Source organism: Silurus aristotelis (assembly GCF_946808225.1).
Source record: "Silurus aristotelis genome assembly, chromosome: 15".
NCBI lineage: Eukaryota > Metazoa > Chordata > Actinopteri > Siluriformes > Siluridae > Silurus > Silurus aristotelis.
This window is the reverse complement of record NC_139588.1, coordinates 15,606,537-15,621,240: the sequence shown is the minus strand read 5'-3', so window position 1 is coordinate 15,621,240 and position 14,704 is coordinate 15,606,537. Positions and strand designations below refer to the sequence as shown.

Genomic DNA, 14,704 nt, shown 5'->3' with positions numbered 1-14,704 from the left:
CCAGCAAACAAAGATACAACACCTGTAGTCTCAACTGCCTTAAAGCTCACATTACATGAAAGGCTTAAAGTATAGATTATTATTTAGTGCTGTAGAGTTTTCCTGACACCCAATGCAAGCTGATCAGCTACTACCACTCATGTTAGGTAGTAGGGAAAACTTCAAACTCTGTGGGTTGTCAATTTTCTGCTTTAGAAAGTACTTATACAGTAAGTGAGCCAATATGTTTTGCTTTGATGAAGCACAAAGGAAACTCAAATAAAACATTTGAAACAAAATAATCCTGTTCAGTTTTAATTGCATAAAATTGAATAGTGATGCAATTCATAATGGGTGACTTTTGTTCAATTATTGATTATAAGTTCCCCCCTCATTTCAATATTATTCATAAAAATTAAGGGGAAAAACAAGCATTTATATTGCCATATTTTGCAATTGTACAATAAAAAAAAAAAACAGTCCAGTATAGGATATTTAAGCGAAATTAAGAATATGTATGCATTCTTTATTTAATAATTATCGAAAAATCATTGAAAATCTAAAACAAGATAACAAAACATAACATAGAAAATGTGTGACAGGAGTAAGACCAGATGAGTGAAACATATAAAAACAGAATAGAGACTGACAGCATAAATTACACAGACAAAGGGCACTCCAAGCCTTCATAGAGAGCATTCTTGAAGTTGTTGATTAGGTTGGACAAAACTAACTCTGTTGAGTCGTCCTCTGGGTTCAAAAGGTTGTGGAAAAAGTCTTGCCACAATGACCGAAGCTGGTTGCTGAAAATGAGAAATCAAGAGGTTACCACTCATCAAATTAAGGAAAAATCATAATCAAAGTGAAACAGCAATTAAATACATTTATATACCCTTACCTGAGGCCAAGAGCACTCTGCCAATCCAGAGGTCCACAGTCCTCTCCCAATTTCCAGTAAGATTCCTCTTTAATTATCTTCATGTTTTTTCCAAACAGTAGCAAATGCACGATTTCTGCAATGCCACAGAGATCCACCTGTTAGGAAGATGAAAAGTGTATAAGGAGCATATTTTGTTGTTTTGTGCTGCAAATTTGGTTGCAGAAGAGATAGCACTCTAAGAAAGCTATAGTAGAGTTACCTGGTAAGGAGAAGCGGAGGGCAACAATAAACCCTCTTTAATGTAGTCCTGAGCCGAGGGAAGAGACTGCACTGTCTTCACATCAGTCTGCAGCTCCAAGTCCAATGAATTTGAGAAATCCATGCTGATAACACTGTCTTCACAGCTGGGACAAATAAACATTATAACAGAGTTTGAAGGCAAGTACTGGTGAGGTATGTGATGCCTATATCCCTGTATATAACGTTTTGATATAAAATTTAAATCGATATTAAAATCAACATTTTTACAGAACTAAAATATGCAGGTATGTTCATGTACCTGACAATAATAAGACGTTTATTATACAACCTAATTATGATTTTTATTTTCCCCACCTTAATAATTGAATGTGCAACAAAAGAAATATCTTTACATGGGGAAATGTCATTTTCATTTCGTCACTGGTTTTTACAGACCACCACACATAAATTAACTACAATAAACCTACAGTGAGAGGTGTGAAAAGTAAGAAATGCATGCCTGGACATGCAGACAGGTCTTTTTTATCTTAGAGTTCACCTTATCTAAGGTGAAACTGCTTATAAGCAGTGACACTGCGGTGAGGCATCTCTTTATTTTTATAACAGAAAAGCAATAAGCTTGAATACTTTCAGTGTGATTCAGTGTCTCTGATTTGTACCTGTGGCACACCATTAGTGTTTCAGGTTTCAAAACCCCGTGAACAAGCCGACACGAGTGCATCCGCTTCACCATCTCCAACAACCGCATGGCCAAAAGCGGAACATCCCGCATATCCATGTGGTCCTCTTGTAACTCCTATACAGAAACAGATAGGCTTTTAAATAAACAGAGTAATGATTTATACAGCACCACTGTTTGCAAAAAGAAATGGAGATCCCTACTTGTAACGTTTGCCCCTGAGGAACCTGCCACAAGGTGCAAGATCCATTTTCATACAGATAACAGGTGCTATGAGAATGACAATGCTGAAGCTCAGCAGGCAGCCTGGCCCTTAGTTGAGAGTTAATATAAAAATCCCAAGGTACTGTAGATTCATCCAACTGTAAAAGAAAGATATAAGACTTTATTTTTATTATTATTATTATTATTTTTTTTTTTTTGTCATGAAAAACATTTTAGCACTTCGAAATCGTTCATGAAGGCAACAGACAAAGCGATTATGGTACAAAGCGATTTTTATACTGTTTATAGCAGGTCTTTCCAACAAAAAAGCAAGCACACAAAAAGAAAATCAATAAAAGTAGTGTTTGTGCCAAAAGCATCCCGTCCTTCTGCATGAACACACATACGACTGAAATTCTGTTATTGAAATATTTTTATAAATCCTGCTTCTCACTAAATATGTAGAAAACAAATTCTCACTGCTTTCTGCAGGATACAGTAAAAGGAAAAGAAGGAACATTCTAAGAGACCTACACGACTCACAGGACCTGCTAAAATTGCTTAGTTAGTAAAAACTAAATTGATGAAAAACCTCAAATTGCATGTCCTAACTTGTATTGATAAGACTGTAGGGAATTGATTATTAGAACTGGCAGCACCTGCTACAAAATTTCCTGCCCTCTGTGGAGTGAACATTAAAATTACGTGATTCTGAAATGCTGTGCCTGTAAACCCATGTTTAAACCCCAATATAAAGGATTTTCACACATGAACCTCTATATAGACAGTCATACATTGACTTTCCATACACACACATATGTGTACACACACACACACATACACACACACATACACACACACACACACACATATATATATATATATATATATATATATACACACACACACACACACACACACTATATATACAGTGAGGAAAATAAGTATTTGAACACCCTGCTATTTTGCAAGTTCTCCCACTTAGAAATCATGGAGGGGTCTGAAATTGTCATCGTAGGTGCATGTCCACTGTGAGAGACATAATCTAAAAGAAAAATCCAGAAATCACAACATATGATTTTTAAACTATTTATTTGTATGATACAGCTGCAAATAAGTATTTGAACACCTGTCTATCAGCTAGAATTCTGACCCTCAAAGACCTGTTAGTCTGCCTTTAAAATGTCCACCTCCACTACATTTATTATCCTAAATTAGATGCAGCTGTTTGAGGTCGTTAGCTGCATAAAGACACCTGTCCACCCCATACAATCAGTAAGAATCCAACTACTAACATGGTCAAGATCAAAGAGCTGTCCAAAGACACTAGAGACAAAATTGTACACCTCCACAAGGCTGGAAAGGGCTACGGGGAAATTGCCAAGCAGCTTGGTGAAAAAAAGGTCCACTGTTGGAGCAATCATTAGAAAATGGAAGAAGCTAAACATGACTGTCAACCTCCCTCAGACTGGGGCTCCATGCAAGATCTCACCTCGTGGGGTCTCAATGACCCTAAGAAAGGTGAGAAATCAGCCCAGAACTACACTGGAGGAGCTGGTCAATGACCTGAAAAGAGCTGGGACCACTGTTTCCAAGGTTACTGTTGGTAATACACTAAGACGACATGGTTTGAAATCATGCATGGCACGGAAGGTTCCCCTGCTTAAACCAGCACATGTCCAGGCACGTCTTAAGTTTGCCAATGACCATTTGGATGATCCAGAGGAGTCATGGGAGAAAGTCATGTGGTCAGATGAGACCAAAATAGAACTTTTGGGTCATAATTCCACTAAACGTGTTTGGAGGAAGAAGAATGATGAGTACCATCCCAAGAACAACATCCCTAATGTGAAGAATGGGGGTGGTATCATCATGCTTTGGGGGGTGTTTTTCTGCACATGGGACAGGGCGACTGCACTGTATTAAGGAGAGGATGACCGGGGCCATGTATTGCGAGATTTTGGTGAACAACCCCCTCCCCTTAGTTAGAGCTTTGAAGATGGGTCGAGGCTGGGTCTTCCAACATGACAATGACCCGAAGCACACAGCCAGGATAACCAAGGAGTGGCTCTGTAAGAAGCATATCAAGGTTCTGGCGTGGCCTAGCCAGTCTCCAGACCTAAACCCAATAGAGAATCTTTGAAGGGAGCTCAAACTCCGTGTTTCTCAGCGACAGGCCAGAAACCTGACTGATCTAGAGAAGATCTGTGTGGAGGAGTGGGCCAAAATCCCTCCTGCAGTGTGTGCAAACCTGGTGAAAAACTACAGGAAACTTTTGACCTCTGTAATTGCAAACAAAGGCTACTGTACCAAATATTAACATTGACTTTCTCAGGTGTTCAAATACTTGTATCAGTATAGCTGTATCATACAAATAAATAGTTTAAAAATCATACATTGTGATTTCTGGATTTTTTTTTTTAGATTATGTCTCTCACAGTGGACATGCACCTACGATGACAATTTCAGACCCCTCAATGATTTCTAAGTGGGAGAACTTGCAAAATAGCAGGGTGTTCAAATACTTATTTTCCTCACTGTATATATATATATATATATACACACACACACACACACACACACACTATATATTATACATATACAGATCTCTCTCTATACACACACACATATATACATATATACACACACACATATATGTGTGTATATATGTGTGTGTGAATATATATGTATACATGTGTGTGTATAGAGAGAGATCTGTATATGTATAATGTATAATATATATATATATATATATATATATATATATATATATATATATATATATATATATATATATATATATATATATATATATACACACACACATATACACACACACACTTTTCTGAATAAAAAGACTTAAAATCACATACAAAAATAGCATTCCTAACTTTTAAAACAATTTTTTTTTTTTTATTCTGCAGTCGAATAAATATTTACAAGATAAAATACAGGGAGCAGGACGATTTCAGTTAAACAAACCAAAAAAAAAGGTTTACATTACTGATGATATTCATGGGAACAAAAAAGCACCAACAACATTCAAAAACATTATCTAATACTATAAAACTTTTATTAAGTAATGAGAATGTACCTAACTGAGTGTTTATTTGCACTCAAGACATACCTTGACAAGCACACTACCACCATTTGAAAAGTATAAGCACATTCCCTGATCGCCCATCTTTTTGAGGAAGAACAATGTTTCACCATCTGAAATGATAAATAATATTCATTTCGAACGATCTTCATGTCAATTTAGATAAATAAATGTAATAGTCATGTAAATTTATTCCCATACCAAAATGCAGGTCATTAGGGTCAGGTAAAGTTCCAGCCTTCCTGATGAAGTTAGCCATAGAAGTCAGGTCCACATTATTTAGCAGTGCTTTTCTGGCATCCAGACTGCATGGATTTACCTTCTCTGGCTCTGAATATTTACAGAACAAATGCTAGATATCTTCAGAAATCAGCGACAAAGCAGCTTAGCGAAGCAATTATATACCATTAATTGACCCTGTTTACACAGTTTCTGAATTCATAACTCAGGTTAATTGTAATTAGCATGCAAGTTTTTTTAAGTAAATGCTAGACCTGCAACTTTTGAAATGTATAATTGTTTTAAATAACATTCATTGGATTTTTGGAATATTCTAGGGGTTTAAACGCCACCTGATGGCGTAATACTGCAATAACAAGCATGTTATACTGCTTGTTATTACACTCACTAGAAAGATTTAAATGGGCTGGTGGGATTTTATCTGCAGATGATCTGTAAACGTTTATTAGTCCATATTAACTGTCAATTGATTCAAATATTTAATCGCAATTTATAGCACGATTGTCACGAGTTAACTTGTGATTATTTGCAACTTTCGCACATTTATGTTCTAAATGCATCTTAAATAAATACTTAAAATTTTTTATACTCTAATCAACATGGACAAATATGGATGCTTAATGCAAATGTATGTTTAATTATTAGTGAAACCATACTGAACATAGAGCATGAAGACAAACATTTACAAGAATATGTTAAGTAATTATGGTGTTTTAAATTAGGTAAATCATCGGGACCACAAACGGAACTTTTTGCTATGCATCCACACAGACGGTTTTAATTGCCGGATATGTGTTTCGTGGATTTTAAGACTTGGCACATAAGTAAAACAAATGTTAAGTGAATGTATTATTATGACCGAGTAAAGAAAGGGTGTCGTTAATAAATGTGTGTTGCATTGAAGGTTTTAATTTCGCCTCCTATTTAATAAAATTTTTATTAAAAATGGTCAACAGAAATGCGTGCTGCATTAACTGTGCATTAATAAAATTTGTGCCGTTTAAATATATTTGCGTAAAAAAAAAGTGATATATATATATATATATAAAAATAAATAAACACACACATGTACATACAGTGCATGAATGAAACATATGCATCTTATAGAACTCCCAGCCCCCCCACAGTTCACAGACGATTGTCTCACCAAAGGCAGGAGCAGAAACTGTATTTAATGAAGTAGGCTGAATCACATCTCCAATTTCCGAAAGAGTGGTTCTTTGAAGTGATTCTGGCTCCAGAGGATAGGACGACACTAAAGAGGTATAACCACATTCATGACTGATCTCCTGGATCGGGCTGTGTGTGAACATAAATACAGATTTTAGGACACAAATTACATAAAAATATTCCTTCATATCAACACTTACTGTCTCATATACATCATTTGGTAAAACACACAAGCAAAAGTCTGAGGTAGGAGAGAGATATGAAGCTTTTGTGTCCTAACGTTTGAAGATGATTAGAATTAGAAGTACCTTAACTTGTTTGGCTCTGCTCTAGCTTCAGATGTTGGCTCTCTGAAGATTACAGAGCCAGATTTGTGGAGGGATTCTTGTTCTTCTACTCGGCCTCTTTCGGAGGTGGTTTGCCTCCCTGTTCCTCCAAATGGTGTGGAGGCCAGTTGAGCAGCACGGACAAAATCACGAGTGTCATCTGGGCTTTGGCAGAGAGTCTTATTCCAGTGGGCATTGACAATAGCCTCCTCGGAGCGTGAAAGGGAAGCATCCTAATAGAGAGAAAAAAAATTATATTATAATATATTATATTATATATATATATATATATATATATATATATATATATATATATATATATATATATATATATATATATATATATATATATTTTTTTTTTTTTTTTTTTACGTATTCATTATAAAGTACAAAGAAATATTAAGCCCAAACTGTATGAAAACTAGGAAATAGTAAATAATACAAAATACTGAAATATTCAAATAAAAAAACATTACTTTATCACTGGGACACTCTGATGAAGGCTTTCTGGATTTCAAAATAGAGGTGGGCAGCTTCAGAGATTTAAGGCTCATGGAAGATGATCTTTGAAATAAATGAGAATCATTCATAAATGGCTAGGTTTTAGAATTAGATTAAGATTAAGCATGAACCTGTGCTGTGTGTGAAAATGTTTTACTCAGAAAAAGCAAACATACAGATTACTATTAGTATAAATGTTGACTTGATTTTAATTACAAAATACAGTGCTATAAAAAAAGAAATTAGAAAGGAGTAATCAATCAAAAATAAATATAAAGCATCAACTCACCTTGTATTTGGCTTCTCAGAGGGTTTCTCAAAGAGAACATTCTCATCATGTATATCAAATGATTTTGGTGCCTGTGAATTCCTCCATTTAACACCACCTGTACCTGGAGGATGGAAATAAAATAAGTAAACTGGAATACAAAAAAAAAAAGAAATGTATGGTACTGAAAGTCAGTATATCTGTTTGTTTCAAGGATTTTTCTGCTCCTTTTACATTGGCAGTTTAAATTAATTGATGTTATCTAAACTACTTCAAGCAAAAACAAAAACAAAAAAACTTAAACCTGCTTAAATAATAGATAATCTTCACATTTTCTTGTAGCAATCTAACTTATCACAAGTATTTAATACTTTTATCTTATAACTTATTGATCACGTGTGTATGGTAAACAGTCTCATAATTACAATAAGTTCGCTTGACTCAGGATCTGTAGTGTTTAATTCAAGTGAATGAATTCCTACTAACAAACAAAAAAATCTATTGGACATCCAGAAAAATTGGAGCTTACCTTGTGCCATGTCTTCATTGTTTATTATGCTGTTTCTGGGTAAAAAATATATAAAGAAATCTTGAAATCAAATAACAAAAGGAAAATTACTCAAATCAATGCTATCACCATTTACCTCATAGATGAGTTTCTTGCTATTTCAGGCTCACTATAAATTGTAAATTTTTCAGGCTCATTGGGAACAACAGGAGCACAACTGACATCAGCAGTCTGGAGGGAACACTGTGGTACATCAAGTGCCTATAAATGAAAATGAGCATCACAATAATTGGCAAAAAAAAAATAATAATAATTTTATATATATATATACATACATACACACAGTGAGGAAAATAAGTATTTGAACACCCTGCTATTTTGCAAGTTTTCCCACTTAGAAATCATGGAGGGGTCTGAAATTGTCATCGTAGGTGCATGTTCACTGTGAGAGACATAATCTAAAAAAAAAAAAAATCCAGAAATCACAATATATGATTTTTAAACTATTTATTAGTATGATACAGCTGCAAATAAGTATTTGAACACCTGTCTATCAGCTAGAATTCTGACCCTCAAAGACCTGTTAGTCTGCCTTTAAAATGTCCACCTCCACTACATTTATTATCCTAAATTAGATGCACCTGTTTGAGGTCGTTAGCTGCATAAAGACACCTGTCCACCCCATACAATCAGTAAGAATCCAACTACTAACATGGTCAAGATCAAAGAGCTGTCCAAAGACACTAGAGACAAAATTGTACACCTCCACAAGGCTGGAAAGGGCTACGGGGAAATTGCCAAGCAGCTTGGTGAAAAAGGTCCACTGTTGGAGCAATCATTAGAAAATAGAAGAAGCTAAACATGACTGTCAATCTCCCTCGGACTGGGGCTCCATGCAAGATCTCACCTCGTGGGTTCTCAAAGATCCTAAAGAAGGTGAGAAATCAGCCCAGAACTACACGGAAGGAGCTGGTCAATGACCTAAAAAGAGTTGGGACCACCGTTTCTAAGGTTACTGTTGGTAATACACTACGACGTCATGGTTTGAAATCATGCATGGCACGGAAGGTTCCCCTGCTTAAACCAGCACATGTCCAGGCACGTCTTAAGTTTGCCAATGAACATTTGGATGATCCAGAGGAGTCATGGGAGAAAGTCATGTGGTCAGATGAGACCAAAATAGAACTTTTGGGTCATAATTCCACTAAACGTGTTTGGAGGAAGAAGAATGATGAGTACCATCCCAAGAACAACATCCCTACTGTGAAGCATGGGGGTGGTAGCATCATGCTTTGGGGGTGTTTTTCTGCACATGGGACAGGGCGACTGCACTGTATTAACGAGAGGATGACCGGGGCCATGTATTGCGAGATTTTGGGGAACAACCTCCTTCCCTCAGTTAGAGCAATGAAGATGGGTCGAGGCTGGGTCTTCCAACATGACAATGACCCGAAGCACACAGCCAGGATAACCAAGGAGTGGCTCTGTAAGAAGCATATCAAGGTTCTGGCGTGGCCTAGCCAGTCTCCAGACCTAAACCCAATAGAGAATCTTTGGAGGGAGCTCAAACTCCGTGTTTCTCAGCGACAGGCCATAAACCTGATTGATCTAGAGAAGATCTGTGTGGAGGAGTGGGCCAAAATCCCTCCTGCAGTGTGTGCAAACCTGGTGAAAAACTACAGGAAATGTTTGACCTCTGTAATTGCAAACAAAGGCTACTGTACCAACTATTAACATTGACTTTCTCAGGTGTTCAAATACTTATTTGCAGCTGTATCATACAAATAAATAGTTTAAAAATCATACATTGTGATTTTTGGATTTTTTTTTTTTTAGATTATGTCTCTCACAGTGGACATGCACCTACGATGACAATTTCAGACCCCTCCATGATTTCTAAGTGGGAAACTTGCAAAATAGTTAGGGAAAAAGCACCACAAAATAAGATGACGTTCCCATTCTCATTTTTGCTGATAAGTTGACTCCACAGCACAAACATATCTCTTGTGTTAGTTCAGGCGGTACATGGGGGAAATTGTAAAATTTTTCCAAACTCTTGTATTTTAGAGCAGGATGTCAAGCTGTGTGTTCTGCCAGGCCCTAATGACACTAAATGATTGCTCTAACTGCCCCTTAATTCCAACAGTGATGTGAAAAGAACAGCTCACATGTAATGCTTGTAATTATTCATTATGCTACTCTGACACACCATTGTCACAGCCCACAGTAAAGCAAGCACTGGATATATCTAGGGGAAAAAATTAAACCTGTTTCCTGAGGCAGTAGCAAAAAAGGGCAGAAAGTTTAACTGCTCAGTTTTCAGGAACTTTAGCCAAAAGTATGTACTACTGCATATTACATTGGTTGACCAAGTGTTCTGAAGAAAATGTCATAGTAATTCTCCAGTTTGTCTTATTATGAATGAAAATAAAAGTATATATATATATATATATATATATATATATATATATATATATATATATATATATATATATATATATATATATATATATATATTTAAATTAAAATAATTATTTAAAGGGCGGAACATTTGCTGAGGGACCAACATATAGGGTTTTTTTCCTGCATATTTACTGGGTCCATGTCCTCATGAACTTGAACAAATTAAAGTATTCAAATTAGTATCAAGGTATCTGCAACCAAAGCTGATGAAAATCACTGTGATGCTCATTTCTGCGTTAGGCATTTTTTATTTAATGCTGTAATAACAAATTGAACGGTGATACACACACACACACACACACACACACACACACACACACACACACACACACAAAACCAGGTCTCTGTTCATGGTTAAAGTCCAGTGGCTGTCTGAATGCCATTAAATCTACTGATTCATACGACACATGTTGGCATTAAACACCACATTGGAAATTAGGCGAAAATGTTTAACACAAAGGTGTTTCATATTTACCTGCTTTAGTATAGACCTGGTCTGAACTACATACCTGATGTTGGATGGCATCACTCTTTTGAAGAAGTTTCTGTTTCTGCTCAACCTGACACTTCAGCTCTTCTTTGACTTTGCTTAAATGTAAGACTTTTTCTGACAAATAGAAAAAATAAAATTAACAACGTTTTAACATATTTTAAGAGCATTTAAATAAACTGATGTACTTGACTTCTCTGATTACTGAGGACTGTATTTGGAATGGATGCATTTGAAGGTAGCTCTCGCCACTCTGCATTAAGCTTATAAAAAGCTATTTTTTTTTTTCATATCTTACTTGATGTGATAAAATAAGAAGAAATACCGTAATTTCCGGACTATAAAGCGCACCCATATATAAGCCGCACCCACTGAATTTTACAAATATTTTTATTTTTAACATAAATAAGCTGCACCTGTCTATAAGCCGCAGGTGTCTACACTTATGTACTTTACACAGGTTTAAAGACACGTTACACATGGTAAAATGCCGCTATGCTTCCTTTAGGAGCATAGCGGTATTTTGGGAATAGCATGCCAGAAGCGAGCTCTCCCTTCACCCCGACTCAACGCGTTAAAATGGCTTGTATCTAAACAGTAGCCTACCAAAAAAGTCATTGTTCATTGTCTTCCTCCTTCCTTTCACAACTATTTCTCTCTGGAGTTTATCTTTTGGCATCGCTGTGTGTTTAAAAATCACCCGATGGAAGTTTTTTCTCCCGATGCCGTGCAGCTCAGAACACAGGTGAGGTGCGTTTTTTTTCGTTTCCTTTCAGAAATGTCATTGGTCTAATGTTATGGGGTTCAGTTTTTTTGGCTTGAAGTTTGTGGATCAACTACTACTCTACCAGGAAAGACCCAGAAAAAATTCATAAATTAGCCGCTTCGTTGTTTAAGCCGCGGGGTTCAAAACGTGGGAAAAAAGTAGCGGCTTATAGTCTGAAAAATGCGGTAATTAAAGTATTTTTTACATTATTGTCTCAGAACACAAAAAAATGAAGCTTTGTCTGGACTGACCATTTTGTCAATCGTTGTATAGACACACCCATAACATCCATTCACATATTCATAAATTAGAAGTTACCTATAGAGTTTTAACATGGCTTTCAAGCAGCTGTGTGCTTAAAAGTGATGTCTGTTAATTGTAACTCTGGTAAAACCAACATAACTTTGAAAAAATTAATTGATAGGGATGCATGAGGGATGTCTAATGATGGTACAATAATTCCTGCTTTACCGTTTATCGCGGAATTCCATTTGCCACATAAGCTGATTTTTCCGGTCTCTCGTGGATAGCACGATAGACCATTTAGTTTTATGTTGAAATAATGAAATGTATTAATAAAATTATAATTACTCATTATATAATTAAGTAAATTTTTTATACAGTACTGTATATATAAAATACTGTACAGTACATGTGACACTATAAATGTGATACAGTGAACTGTATTTCTACCAATTTACACAAAATTAATCTCGCTATATTCTTGCAAATGTTTTCTGTGTGTGTTTAAAGTGTGTGGGAGGAAGAATTACGGTTTAGACAATTATAAAAAAAAAGAGCATTTTAGGGGTGGCGTCCATTTATCGCGGGCGGTCTTGGAGCGTAACCACAGCGATAAACGGGAATTACTGTATATTCATTTGTTATTACATTTTATTATGGTATGGGAGTATGGTATAGATCAACCACTAGTCTAAACCTCCAATAGTCTATAGATTAACCATTTAAATACTAATGTAATTTTATAAACATAAGTTGGCAATTTAAAACACAGTATTTTAATTACACACAATAGAACAAGTGGGTTTTTTTTTAAGACATACCATTGAGCCGTTTATAATACCGCTGGGTACGCAGTTCTTCAAATGAAAACTCTGTTTCACCTACAAACACAAGCTCCTTACAGTACATGCTCCGTTCTGAGCCAAGCTGCTCTTTAGTCTGGCTAACACGCTCTTCCTGGGTCCTACTCCATGATGAAGGGATCCCATTTTCCACAGGGTTTAATGGGCACCTGTGACAGCACAACAGAGACAAAGACACATCAAGCCAAGGTGTTTCCACTGTTTGTTCTGTGCTATCAATGCTTGTGCGTTATTCTTTTAACTACCAGGGTACCATATACTGTGCATATCTGTTTTACATCCACCAACCCGTGTCTTTAATAACATCATGTGGCCTAACCCTAGACTATTATATTACTGAATAGTAAATAATCAGAATCATTTGTCAAAAAAATCATTAAGATAATAAATTATTTGATAGATAGATAGATAGATAGATAGATAGATAGATAGATAGATAGATAGATAGATAGATAGACAGACAGACAGACAGACAGACAGACAGACAGACAGACAGACCATAGTACAGGTACTCAGCAACGAAATGCAGTTTGGCATCTCCCAGAAGTGCAAAAAGTAGCAATTGTGCAAATAGACAAATGCAGACAAATATTTTGTATATGTACAGAATGTAATATATGTATATATGTAAACATATGTACAGTGAATAAATATAAAGGTTATAGCAGTACAGAGATGTGTTGACATTGTTGAAAAGTACAAGTAAATGGTTCTAAAGCTATAGCATTGGAAAAAAAATTGCAATTTGCAAATTGTTAGTGTTTGTTAAGCAAATTGTAATAAATTGGCAATAAGCCAAAAGAAAGAGCATCTCCAGTGTTTAAAGGAACTATACATAAACAAAAATAGTTTGTCTTTTTTCAGTAAAAACACTGAACACAGCACAGTGACATGTATTAAGGTGTCTACAGAGACGGTTGGTCTACATGACTCTCACTATCATAAGCTTTATTCTCTTTTGTAAAGCAGTGTGTCCTTACATGTGCTGGATGTACTAGATAATTAAGTTATATAATCAGGGTGAACGTTGTAAATTGTTCAGCATTTGAGGATCTACTCACGTGTTGGTTTGTTGTGTAGTGAACTCCCACTTTTCCATGTTCCGCTAATCTCCCTGTACTTTTACTTTAACTAACACAGCTATCTTAAGAGGATGGGGGAAAAAAACATCAGAGAAACTCATACAACGAAAATCTATGAGTGTTTTGCCGCAATCCAAGTATAAAACGTTAAATATCTCTAATGCTGACTGTAAAATAACAAACACTGAAACGTTACTAACTGCTTCCAAATCGACCACCTTTCTACCCGGCCTGATTCAAACCCTGTCACGTGACCACGACGTAGTAATCAATCGGTCTTGAGATTTTTTTTATTTTATTTTTTTTTTGTAATTAAAATATTTCCATTGCGGTTTTTATTTTTATATCGTGCACATAATCAATTCATTAAATGCAAAATTAATCCACGTCTTAAAAAAGCGTGTAAACAAATCGTTGGGTACAACTTCCGGTTTTCAAACCGTCTTAACAATGGATTATGAATATTCATAAGGAAGCTGCGATCTGATTGGTCAGTGAAGGATTTCGTCTCTAACTTCTCGGTTTTTTTAATTATTTTATTTTTTTATTCATTTATTAATGCCAAAAGAACAAGAGGTATTAAATATTCATGTTAAATTAACACTTACCAGTGTTCAAATAAGTTCATTCAGCAGTAATAAAGGATGTAAGATTAACATATTTGACAGAATTTGAGACCAA

General features: G+C 35.6%; 1 protein-coding gene across 2 annotated transcripts; it reads right to left on the bottom strand.

Annotated features, from left to right (window-relative positions):
* Positions 1-266: 266 nt before the first annotated feature.
* On the bottom strand, positions 267-14,672 carry bub1ba (BUB1 mitotic checkpoint serine/threonine kinase Ba). 2 transcript variants are annotated; one of them, XM_083562287.1, is made up of 16 exons: positions 14,628-14,672; positions 12,900-13,139; positions 11,089-11,186; positions 8,253-8,377; positions 8,138-8,172; positions 7,630-7,732; positions 7,316-7,403; positions 6,822-7,072; positions 6,491-6,642; positions 5,305-5,433; positions 5,131-5,216; positions 2,003-2,161; positions 1,780-1,916; positions 1,119-1,263; positions 878-1,014; positions 267-782 (listed from the first exon to the last, which is right to left on the bottom strand). In XM_083562287.1, coding segments are annotated over exons 1-16 (2,031 nt in total). In that variant the 5' UTR covers positions 14,629-14,672; the 3' UTR covers positions 267-637. The 2 variants fall into 2 exon arrangements, with proteins under 2 accessions (XP_083418413.1, XP_083418414.1); XM_083562288.1 differs by lacking the exon at positions 14,628-14,672 and adding an exon at positions 14,003-14,454 and having other exon boundaries at positions 12,900-13,090.
* Positions 14,673-14,704: the final 32 nt, after the last annotated feature.

Coding starts and splice junctions, on each gene's coding strand:
- bub1ba (XM_083562287.1), bottom strand. Junction 7,404..7,629: donor TCTGAGAAGCCAAATACAAG/GTGAGTTGATGC, acceptor TTTATTTCAAAG/ATCATCTTCCATGAGCCTTA. Junction 1,264..1,779: donor ACACTAATGGTGTGCCACAG/GTACAAATCAGA, acceptor TATTTGTCCCAG/CTGTGAAGACAGTGTTATCA.